An 11,795-nucleotide genomic window follows, 5' to 3' on the forward strand; every position below is an offset into this window, starting at 1 on the left:
GGGCTGACCATTTCAACTTCTTTGAATAGCTGATATGGAGCGCTTCAAAGCACCTGAACAAGCTTAACTGAATCTCCAACTCAACTTCCCAGATGAGCCTTGAGATTGTAACATGTTCTCCTTATTTCTCGTAGCTTCTTGTAACTTGATTTATAAGTTACTCCTAAGATTACCTTACAGTGAATGAAAATGCCAAAATCCAAATAAAGGAAAATAAAATGAAGAGCCTTGACAATTCTGTTTTAAGGTCTTCACAAACAGTTCCCTCCTCATAGAAGGATCAAATAAACCACAATGTAGTGGGAATACAAAAACTCAGTCTATATATATGGTTCTTGTCTAGCTTATTCAGAGGGTTGCAGGTTAATGGATTTTCCTTTCTCTCTTAATTTGGCCATTGCTTCTTTCATGGCTTCTTTCCTCTTTATGCTAGCAAGAACCTTTGCCTGAACACCACTCACATTAGGATCCTTCTTCTCCTGTGGTGGAGGTGGTGGAGGCCTCTTGGCTGCGCTTGCACTTTGAACACCTGCATTCAAGCTCAGCACTGTTCCAGTTATGCCCCATAGGAAAACCCTGTGCCATGAACACCCAAAATAAGTCAAACCTTAAATTCAAAGTTATCACAATGCATTGGTGGCTAGTGTACCATATGTGATATGTATCGATTTTGGAACCACCGAAATACACTTACAATGACCAATTGCTGGTGTCTCAGTTGATAGGATCTCTGACTTGTTGAAGCAAAGACCCGGGATCAAATCACACTGCCACCAGGGTTGGAGTTAAGGGGATCGCAGATGGGTTATCCTCCGTTGTGGAGTCCCATGATGATGATGATGACGATGATGAAAACTTACAATGATATAGATGTGGATTCCCTACGTTAATTCAAGTTGTATTTTGTATTTCTAAACCTGTATTTGCACTGTACATATTTATATTTGTACTCATTCAAACTGAGTCTACAAAACCTGGTATTTTGTATTATTTTGTATCTATTTATACTATATATATTTGTATTTGTACTCTTTCCAAACTGAGCCTAAAATACAAAGTGATAAGTAATTAAGTTCAGCCACTTAAGATGCTATCAAATGGCCCTTCAGACTCAAACTTGTATTCTCATCTTTGGTAGTCCAAGATTTTGCCAATGTAAAAAATCAATAGCCCAGAGGCTACAATGTCATATATAATAATCAGTTTTATACAGAAAAAGCATTTGATAATAGCTTTCCTCATGTGCAATAAACATCAAAAAGACCCATCTATACCTCTATGTAGACTCATAAGCAAATAAATGGAACAGAACATAATTGATAAGTAAAGTCTGTTCACTCAATTGTATAGTTAGTCTACTACGTTTCTACCATTACTCTTTCTACCTGAAACATTTTCGGTTGATCGGTGCAAATTGGCATACAACTGTTATTTGAGGCTGTTTATAGTTGAAACAAGCATGCCCTAAAAATGCATGAAATTGACATTTCAGTCGAAACAGCAACTGTACTAATCATTATAACTGAAGCAACTCTCATATGTGATGTGAGATAAAAATCTCTTACTATTTGTAATGATCAACCCAAAACGATTCAGGTAGAAACAGAAATGGCACCAAACACAACCTCAGGAAATCCCCAGTAAAAGACTTTTGTAGAACTATGACTGGCATGCTACATTTTTATCTATCCTTATGTGGAAACAGATGAAAATATAATCAATCCTACACTCTCAAACATACATGGAAATGCATACCTTCTGTCGATGGTTCTATCTTGTACATCTTGAGTGGAACCTTGATGGCCAGTCCAGTTTCTTTGAAACCCTAAAAATGGCAAAGGGGTCTTATTCTTAGCTCTTGTTGAGATGGGTATTGCCGCTGCTGGTACTGGGGTTATTGAATGGGCCATGGCTTAGTGGACTTAATGGGTTGTGTGGATTTAATATGGAAAGCCATGTTTTCTAGTCATTGTATTGGCAGCATAGAATGAATAAACGGATAGTGTTCGGAGTTTTAGGTTTAATGGGAGGTGCATTTCATTGGTTGGTTTCAGATAAGGTTACAAAGTTGTGGGGCCCATGTCGAGTTACAGTTGGGTCCAGCACACATCAAGATAAATCCTTCAAGCTCTGCTCTCTGTGGAAAAGAAATTTAATTCCAATCTCCAACAGCTGACCCAAGAACCAGGGAGATCCTGGGTGGCAGATCGCCGGTCTAATCGTCCAGGTTGAATGTGTTATATATCATCAAAATAGCAGTAGAATCTGGATCATTAGATCAGAATTGAGACAACCATCCCATATATTTGCCAGATATTATCTAAAATTCATTATAACTTTTTTCTCTTAAATTTATCACGATTTTTCAAAACCTCGAGAGAATCTCTTATTAAGTGAACTTTTATTCTCCTAAATTCACCAAAAAATAAAATATTCCCAGATAATGGTGGTGGTACTCTTAGGCTTTTTCTTCAAACCAAACACAGCCTTAATGGTAAATCGGTAAGCTTCTTGCCTAATAGTACAGACCAGATAAAAAACAGTCAGTTCTCTCTCTCTCTCTCTCTCTCTCTTCATCCATCATCAAACACTTTAAGCATCAAATGGTAGCAAATGCATCAATGGTGATGATAGAGTGTAGATCCTTTATAAGATTACTTAATTCCACCGTCCCAGAGTGTAGATCCTTTATAAGACTACTTAATTCCACCGTCCCACCATTGTCCGCAAACATAGCCTTGATATCCTTCACGATTCCTGGTTTAACAAGGTAAGTCTTTGAATACCGTTTGATCATTTGAATTTTAGTGTGTTTGACCAGGTTTGGGTTGGACCCGTCTAAATCAAAATCAATTTGATCGGACAGAACAGACTAACAAGACTTGTTGAATTGGACCGATCCAGACTTAATAGTCTAAAGTATTTATTGGATTGGATTGGACCTGGTTCGTGTAATCTATATATATCAGGCTGGGTTGGATTGAATTAATATCCGATCCATTGACATAAGTTGAGTATGGGTGTCAATAAACCAGGTCTGGGTTGGACTCAATCTGAATTAAAACCAATTTGAACAGTTTGAACAGTCCAGACATTGAATTGGACCAGTCCAGATTGGACCCGGTCCACCTATAACGGACTCATTCTGGACCCTATCAGATTAGACCAATATATGGTCCATTGACAGCGCTAGCTGATTGGTTCTCTTCAAATTCTAAGATCAGATTGTTACATAACTAGCTATGTTTGGTTTTCAATTGCGGAAAAAAAAAAAAGTGATTGTCACTGTAATGGATCAAACCAAAGAACATTGGATATTACTTTATAATTCCTACATTTGGTGGTTCTGTCCTGAATTTCATGGATAATTATGAATATGCAAGTGGCTAATTTGCATATTTAAGGTTTTTATCGTGTAGAGAATGTGGTTCATTACCATTCATGTTATCTCTTGCTGGTTAGTTTTGGTGCATTAATAGCTTGATGAATGCATTTCTTTTTCTTTCCTCGTTTAAGTTGTAGAAAATAATTCTGACCTTAACCATGAAAAATAACCAAACATTCCTCTGGAAATGTTTGGTGATGCTGGACAATGTTCTGCCATGGTAGAGAGAGAAAGAGAGAGAGAGAGAGGCACCCTCAGACAAGGTTTAAAGTATCAATACGTATCATGCCAATGGCTTCTCTATATGCCCCTCCAGAGGTTGTACCAGGTCAGACATTGGTTCAGAGGGTGATCGGGCATTAAACCGAATCTTGACCCAGTTTCAAAAAATAAATAAATAAAACAGTTTGCATCGATATTTGAACCTTGCCCTCAGGTTCGTTGTCCAAATAGAGAATATTTGAAAGGATAGTATGGATTATGGAAAAATTGATTGAATGCAAAAAAGTCATTGTGTGCCTTCAAAATTATCCCTATATTTGTTATGAATAATGAGACAATGGACTGTAATAAATAACGAGACAAGGGACTGTCTAAGAGGAAGTAGAACCCCACACTTGATTATCATCAACCACAACCGAGTACTGTCTTTCTACCAACGAGGTGGGCGTAAGGGTGTCAATTGGACTGGATTTGGTTTTATTAATCCAATGTGAATCAATTCAAATCCGATGAATATTTTTAGACCCTTTTGGACCGGTCCAATTCAGAGCCCTGGTCCATTGACAACTATATTCTTATCTTCTATCAATGGGCAGACAATGGCTCAATCCAACCAAATTCAATATAAATTCATTTCGGAAGGACCAGGTCCAATCCAATCCAGTAAATCCTATGGACAATTAAATCTGGGCTGGTCCAATTCAATGTACCGGTCCGTTGACATCCTTAGGTACGAGGACCCTGTCAACACCAAATACTTCCATGCGGATTGCAAATAAAAGGATACAGCCCTCACAATCACCGTCTGACTCATTTCTCTTCTTTCCTCTCATTCTCACCTTGTTTAATGGTTTAAATATATTTTTTTGGGACGTCGTCAATATTACTGTTACCAAAGGTTGCAACCATAAAGCAATGAAGAAACTTTTGGCAAAACTAACATAATTATTACTAAATAAAAACTGTAAGTTGCATGTGATTGACGAAGTTGTAAAGTTCTAAAACGGGCCAGCATTCTAAAATCCAATATAAACGTGCAAAGAGAAATATAAGCGTTGATCCAAAAAGAACTCTAAGGCAGCACTAAATTAGATGTACAACACCCAAAACTTTCTTCTAAAATTTTATAAGGTAATTTCACTCATCTTCATCTTCATCTTCATCATCTGCTCCAGCTGCCGAATTGAGAGCATTCAATCGCTCGATCAACTTAGATTTCCTTTCCTCGTATGTCAGTTTCTTCAAATTATACCTGCAACACAAAGCAGCAATTTTATCAAGCTGAGTTAATTGACTAGAAACCTCAATAACCTTGTTTTCACCAAACTCTAATGAGTTCAATTTCAATAGCACTACTATGCTCTACTGACTAAAATACGACAGGAAATGTGTGATAATGAAAATAAGGGGAAAAGGGAAACAGAAGTGAGGACCCTCCTACCTCTTGTGTTCTTTGGGGGGTTCCTTCTCAGACTTCTTAATGGTAGGGTCAGCACGAATGGCTGCATGGACCTTCTTGTACAACTCTTCTATGTCATCAGCCTCAATCCCTCTCTTGACGTACTCACTGAAGTGAGACTGGTACTTTTCTGGTTCGTCTTCCATCAATGCCTGTCAATAATCAATTGGCAAACTCAGAGATGAAAAGTCAAATTCTGAACTAAATAACCCCGGGTTCAATCCCATTGCTTTGATCCTAATACTATTTAAAAGCCCTCCATGTGCCTTGTAGTCTTTTTTCTAAATTTTTTCCTTGGCCTCACCCTCATGTATGAAGCAACATGTCCACCATATATGTATTTGCGGTGAACTTCGGGATCCAGCTGCTTGTCCTCCTTTTTGAAGCCAGCAAACCTTTTGTCACTATGAGGAATGTCTAGTCCACCATCCAATGCTCCCTGATATCAATGTGCAAAACCATCACATTTTGAAAAATGAACTCAACTGATCCTTCATCTGTTGCACGATTCATCAAAATGCTAAACTCTAAACAATAGGTTTGGTTCCAAGCCCGAAACAAGATAAATGAATGAACGCAATAAATTACAAGAAAAAACAAGGCACATTTAAAATACTTGAGCTTGTACGACAACATGATCAAACAACTTTATTCTCTACCCACAACAATGCTCTCATGGAAGCTTCAAATCTCATGGAACTTCACATATGGTTAGAACAGGCACTAATCCAAGGAATCTATGGGAAAACCATGGCCTAATCCCCTTGGCAAAGCCAATTGTACAAAACAATATGAGCGCATAGTGTGCGGATGCTGGGGGCTTTGTCAGTCTAATAACAGGATGAGAATGTGATCAACCATTCTGAAATGATACATACTGCTGGAAGCTACACTGTTAAAACTGATCCATTAAGAAATTATTAGGATTATGGTCGACAACCCCAAAAGAAATAATCCAAATTTTACCTCTTTGGATAAATGCAGTCTAGAGATTTATATATTTAAAAGCACTGGTCATGCATTCTTCCAAAAGTCGTTCATAGTTTCCTTGAGTATGTTTCTTTTGTGCAATTGAACAATATTAATGATCAACAGAATAAAATAAACATGATCACCCAGATAAAAACTCAAATGTATAACAGATATATGGATAATTACTAGTCCCTTAGACAACACAATGTACATGTAATAAACAAATAAGAATAACAGAATACTAATAAACAGTAGCAGGCTATGGTATTTACCTTAAGAGCACCAAAAACACGGTTTCCAGTAGTTGTTCTAATCAGCCCAACATCAAGAAGAGCACGGAAAGGCCTCCTGTTCTCTGTGGGTTCTACAGAATAATCCTCCCCAGTTGCCTAACAGAAGGCACACGAGATCATAGTATATCACTTTATTGAAAAGAGATGCAAGGAAAAAATACAAAACCATAACTAATGTTAAATACCTCCACATTGCCTTCATATTCATCTTCCATTTCAAGCATCTTCAATACTCGGCGAGCCAAGAGTAGTCCAGTACAGTAAGCTGGGAATCATGCTAACTATTAGAATACCTATATCAAACTATAACAAAACAAAGAAATTTAAGACAAAAATACTTTTTGATGGCAAAGGACCTCACACCTGCTGCATAATTGGTCAAACCAACTTCAAGACCATAGCGTGGCAGCTCGTGAGAATAAGCTGCAGCAAGGATCATATCACCAGCAATACTGGCAGATATTATTTGTGCAATAATATGTTTGTTAGTCTAAGAGCAGTGTTAAGATTGAAAACACAGAGAACAAGATACCCCATGTTTATCAATAGGGATACATTAACTCAACCGAACTGAACAAAAACCACAAACTTGCCAAATTGTATACAAGCTCAGCTCTTGCCAACAAGAAATAATGAGATCCAAATAAACAAGGGTGGTAAAGCTTCTCAAAGTAGGTTTGCAAATTAAACTGGAAAGTTGAAATTCTTCAATTTTTTTGGATGATTTGTGAATTATATAAGGAGACTACAGCTCCCCCAAGAGGAAAAGATATAAAACACCACCTAGCAATGTGAATATCTTGACCTAACAAAAGTGACTAAGATTCATATCACATCAGTAATGCTTGACTCAAGAACAAAAAGGATTACTAATAATGGCACAAACATAATAGACAAACATCTTTGAGGATACAAATCGTACAACAAAACGATATTTTGGGGTGTTGTACTTGTTCTTGTCCTGGTTGATCAGGCGAATCCTCGCCCTGTAGTCGGTCTTTCCCTCTGCATATCAACGATATCAAATACATGAGAGAGAAACTAGGTAAGCACTAAATGCCATGAATTGAACCATGGAATCAAAACACAATACCTCTCCTTCTTTTGTATTTAACTTGAAAACGCTTGAAGTACGCCTTTGTCTTGTGAGCTTTGACAAAGGCCTATAATGCAAAAATAAGTTGTTTGAGTCTAAAAGCTAGAAAAGATAAACGCATAAATGCATCTCATCACATCCACACATGAAAACAATAAAGCAAGTAAAAGATAGGCCCGTTTCGTCAGTCTCAGTTTAGGAAGAGTGTAAATTCAAATATGTGCAGTGCAAAACCTTATAAATGGTATTTCTAAACCTTGTATCTGTTCTGTGCATATTTGCACTCTTCGCAAACTGAGCCAAGCTCAACTCTCTAAGCAAGCACTATGACTATAGAAGACGCTATGGAAAACATCAGACCTCTAAACAGATAAATCATACAAATGTGGTTACACACAGAAATATTTTGTGGGCAAGCATGCCAAGACTCATGCCAATGAAGTTAGGTTCAGAAATATGCACAGTATTCGTCTAAAATTGCAAAGCAATCTAGATGAAAAAAGCAATTCAAATCTAACGTATATAATATAACTAGTAATCGTCTAAAAGCTGATAACCAAATATATGATCCATAGAAACCAGAAACCATGTAACATGGATCATTCAGAATAACAGTAGAATATTCTAAGATTCAACGTAGATAAAATCCAAGGAAATTGAAAGAACAAGTAAATGCGTTTGGAAAGGCACAAGTGAAGAGCATAAAGACATCTAGTTCCGTGGTTCTCACCATTGCTGTTGTTCCTCGATGTGCAGCTAGGTTTTTCGCGCAGAGAGGGAGAACGACGGCAGAGAGAGCGAAGGTATATAAATATAAACCCTAGAATCAGATCAGAGAGAATAATCGACGGCTACGATTTGCCTACTCAAAGTTCTCAGGGTTTTAGATGGTACGATGGGCATTTTGGTCATAAAAGATACAACTTTTGTCAAACTACCACTTTATCCTCCGCTTTTTATCAAATTTACCTAACACAAAACCATGAATACCTTGCCGAGTATAACTCGGATAGGATGAAAAACCGTTTTGACTTTCGAGAGCAGATTCGCTTAACACACCTCAGATCTGCTACCAATCAAAAGCTTCCAACAATATATCCCCCAACACCCTACCAATATCATCTACCACCCTTTATCTGTACATGACAGATTTCACTTTTATGGTAGACCTCAAATTCATAGTGAGATGTGTGGTGTTAGATCAAATTGATAGTGTTCAAAACATGTTCCCAATGTACAGTGCAATGGCCTGTTGGTAAGTGTTGAGAGTCTGTTGGTAACATGTCACTATGCCATTATTATTCCCCAAATCGAGAATACCTGGACAAATATAAGAATATTAATTGGGACCCATGCGAAAATGATTTTCAAATTAATAAATCTACATTATTTTACATTTTTGTTTACTTATTTATCTTAGTTTCTAATTTCGTTATTGTTAGATGTTTATGTATTAATTTTTCTTTTAAAAATCCATGCTTGTTTTCCTCGAGAACCTCTTACAATTGAAGCATTTTTCCATTTTTTACCCACCAATCTTATCTATTTATTAATGCTTTTACTTATCTCTAATTAAATTAATTAAGTCTACCAAGTTAAGTGAATTAGTTAATTAGTTAATCATTTTATTAGTTAGTTATAAACCTATTTATGAGCTGGCGTCAAGTTTGACTTTTGCCAAAATTTGAATGGGGCCCGGCCTGAAGACCGTTGAACATAGTGTAAGTCAGGCCTGAAGCCCGGCCCATGAACATGTATAATTAGCTAAGTATTTAGTTACTATTTTGGATTTTCTCTATTCACTAATATATTAATATATTTCTAAATAAGTCAACCAAGTTTAGCAAGTTAATTATTACTAAACTTTTTTTATTTACGAATACTAAATAATTACTAATATTATATAATATTATGCACTATATTCTATATTATTCATTTTCCATATATTATCAATAGGCTATTAACCTACACCGGTCTCATAGACACATCCCATCATGTATCAAGAACATCTCCCATGCGGAGCAGATCCCGATTCTGATAGTCTATGGGTTGTTGGAAATGGGTCAACAACAATCCACTAACTTCCTTTTCCTCATTCGATTAAGAATGCGAGTTCCTCTGAAACCATATGGAATACAATGTAACAACAAATGTTGAAGTCATTACTTTGTGGGTGACATTTTAAACCATTTTCACATTCACGTTTAAATGATATGTCACAACTTACAACACTCTATTCTCTTTCACAAAGCATGAAGACCAAGTGCAAACTATATTACACAAGTAGAGAATGAGAAACTTGCAGCAAATCCTAGAGCCCCTAATCTGAAATAGCAAATGTTGAAACCCTTTTGGGTTTTGTAACATTCAAAGTGGAACCATGTCCTTAAAAACCATAGAAACCATTAAAATATAAAACAGAAATTAACAACATACAAACAAGATGTGCAACATATAGAAACTAAGGATGTAAACTTCATCAAGAAGAGTAGAAGGTAGGGGTGTCAATTGGATTGAATTTGGTCCATTACAAATGGACCAGGTCCAATCCAATGAATATTTTTTGTCATTTTAAAATGTATGGACTGTCTAATCAATTCAAATTTGTTTTAATTTAGATGAATTCTAATCCAAACTGGTCTATTGACACCTATATTCTTATCATCTATCAATGGACTAGATATTGGCTCAATCCAACACAATCCAATATAAATTTATTACAAATGGGCCAAGGTCCAATCCAATCCAATAAATACTTTGGACCATTAAGTTTAGACTGGTCCAAATCAATATGTCTTGTTGGTCCATCCAATCCATCTAAATTGATTTTGGTTTGGATGGGTCTAGTCCAAAACTGGTCCATTAACATCCCTAGTATGGTACTAAAAAGCAAAGAGGGTCTTCATTTGATCTCAATTGCATATCAGGGAGTCCCATCCAATTCTTTGATCACCAATTGCTTCCCTTCTTATGAGGGTGTTCACATCCCTCATTGCTTGTGATTCGCCACTAATGCATATAACATGGAATTATGTAGGATTAAAAAACCAAAATCTGAAAAACATAAAAAAAAGAGAAAAGCGCTAGACACAACATTGATCTACTTTTAGGGTATTTTGGTTAATTGAATTATTTCTAACTCCTATAAATACCCTTGCCATCCAGCACTCTCATCACAATGTTAGCCCTATATGTTTTGATGATAACAAACTCATTAAGAGTACTAGTGAATGTGCTAAGTGTCCAATAGTACCAAGTTAATCCTATTAAGCCAAAATAGCGAATAAATCACTGAGGGGGCATTCTTTTTTTGGATTTTGAGAGGAGGAAAGTTGGTCAATGGGATTTTGGTTCCCATTGACCAAGAATCCCCTGTTCTTTTTTTCATATTTATGTGTGGACTAGTGAAAGTTTATTTTCCTAGGTATCACTTATCCACATCTCCTAGGTGGGTAAATAACTTTTCCACGTAGGGGGAAAGTTGCCAACACTTGAATGGAACAAAAATGCCCCTTTTAATAATGGATTTTTATGGCTAAAATTGTCATTGCTTTATTTAAATGAGAAATAAAAGAACATGGGTAAATGTACTTACCCGAATAAGTGTTTCCTAGGAAAAACTTACTCAGGTAATTGCATTTACCCGGGTATCTAAGTAATTTATCGAAAAGCGAACGGGGTCTAAAAGGAATCAAAGTACCAAGTTAATCCCATTAAGCCAAAATAGCAAATAAATCACTAAAAGGAATCAAAGTTTGAATGAAGTGATTTAGAAAGCTAACAATCTACTTATGACTCTCCAAACAAAAAAATGGTTGCTACCAAATAACTGAAAAAGAAGGAGCATTAAGTTCCAAGTTCTACATTGTGTGTCATGTTTCTAAGACTCGATAAAATCATATGCATGAAAATGCATTCTACGGGCTTAAACTGGTAAAATTTGGTTAACTAACCTAACCTTAAAGACGGATGACTAGTAATAAGGTTGGCTCTTAGGTGTTCATAGACTCATTTGTAAATTTCACAATAGAAAATCTAAAAATGGAGGCCTAAGAAAATGATTTATAGACCTTTGGAACCAATATCTCTAAGTTTCTAAGGATGTGGACAATGAGTAATTAACTACTAATAATCCAAGTGTATGATAATATGCCCAACATTATATTTGAGAATATATTGCATGAATCACATCTTCCCATACTTATTTTGTAACGAGCTTTGCTTTACCTTAAGGAAAACCACATTATCCCAGATATGAAGGGGGAAGATAATGCATGTTGTCCACACCAATTCCTTTGTTGATAGCTCTTTTGCATAACATACAAGCAAACAATTCCATTTCTTTGACATGAAAATAAAAAAGAGAGA

General features: G+C 36.3%; 2 protein-coding genes across 3 annotated transcripts; both read right to left on the reverse strand.

Moving 5' to 3' along the window:
• Positions 1-204: 204 nt before the first annotated feature.
• Positions 205-2,054, reverse strand: LOC148845936 (uncharacterized). 2 transcript variants are annotated; one of them, XM_088952839.1, is made up of 3 exons: positions 1,756-1,989; positions 1,386-1,464; positions 205-576 (listed from the first exon to the last, which is right to left on the reverse strand). In XM_088952839.1, exons 1-3 carry the CDS (start codon positions 1,781-1,783, stop codon positions 345-347), a joined length of 339 nt encoding a protein of 112 aa, XP_088808965.1. In that variant the 5' UTR covers positions 1,784-1,989; the 3' UTR covers positions 205-344. The 2 variants fall into 2 exon arrangements, with proteins under 2 accessions (XP_088808965.1, XP_088808964.1); XM_088952838.1 differs by lacking the exon at positions 1,386-1,464 and having other exon boundaries at positions 1,756-2,054.
• A 2,478-nt stretch (positions 2,055-4,532) lies between these two features.
• On the reverse strand, positions 4,533-8,214 carry LOC148845937 (large ribosomal subunit protein uL18-like). Its single transcript, XM_088954438.1, has 9 exons — positions 8,158-8,214; positions 7,425-7,494; positions 7,245-7,336; positions 6,695-6,821; positions 6,517-6,596; positions 6,311-6,427; positions 5,371-5,505; positions 5,049-5,218; positions 4,533-4,859 (listed from the first exon to the last, which is right to left on the reverse strand). The coding sequence occupies exons 1-9, from the start codon at positions 8,158-8,160 to the stop codon at positions 4,745-4,747; spliced, it is 909 nt and encodes a 302-aa protein (XP_088810564.1). The 5' UTR covers positions 8,161-8,214; the 3' UTR covers positions 4,533-4,744.
• Positions 8,215-11,795: the final 3,581 nt, after the last annotated feature.

Source organism: Nelumbo lutea, chromosome 7, assembly GCF_056320005.1.
Source record: "Nelumbo lutea isolate HS-2025 chromosome 7, American lotus-T2T, whole genome shotgun sequence".
In the NCBI taxonomy this organism is placed as follows: domain Eukaryota; kingdom Viridiplantae; phylum Streptophyta; class Magnoliopsida; order Proteales; family Nelumbonaceae; genus Nelumbo; species Nelumbo lutea.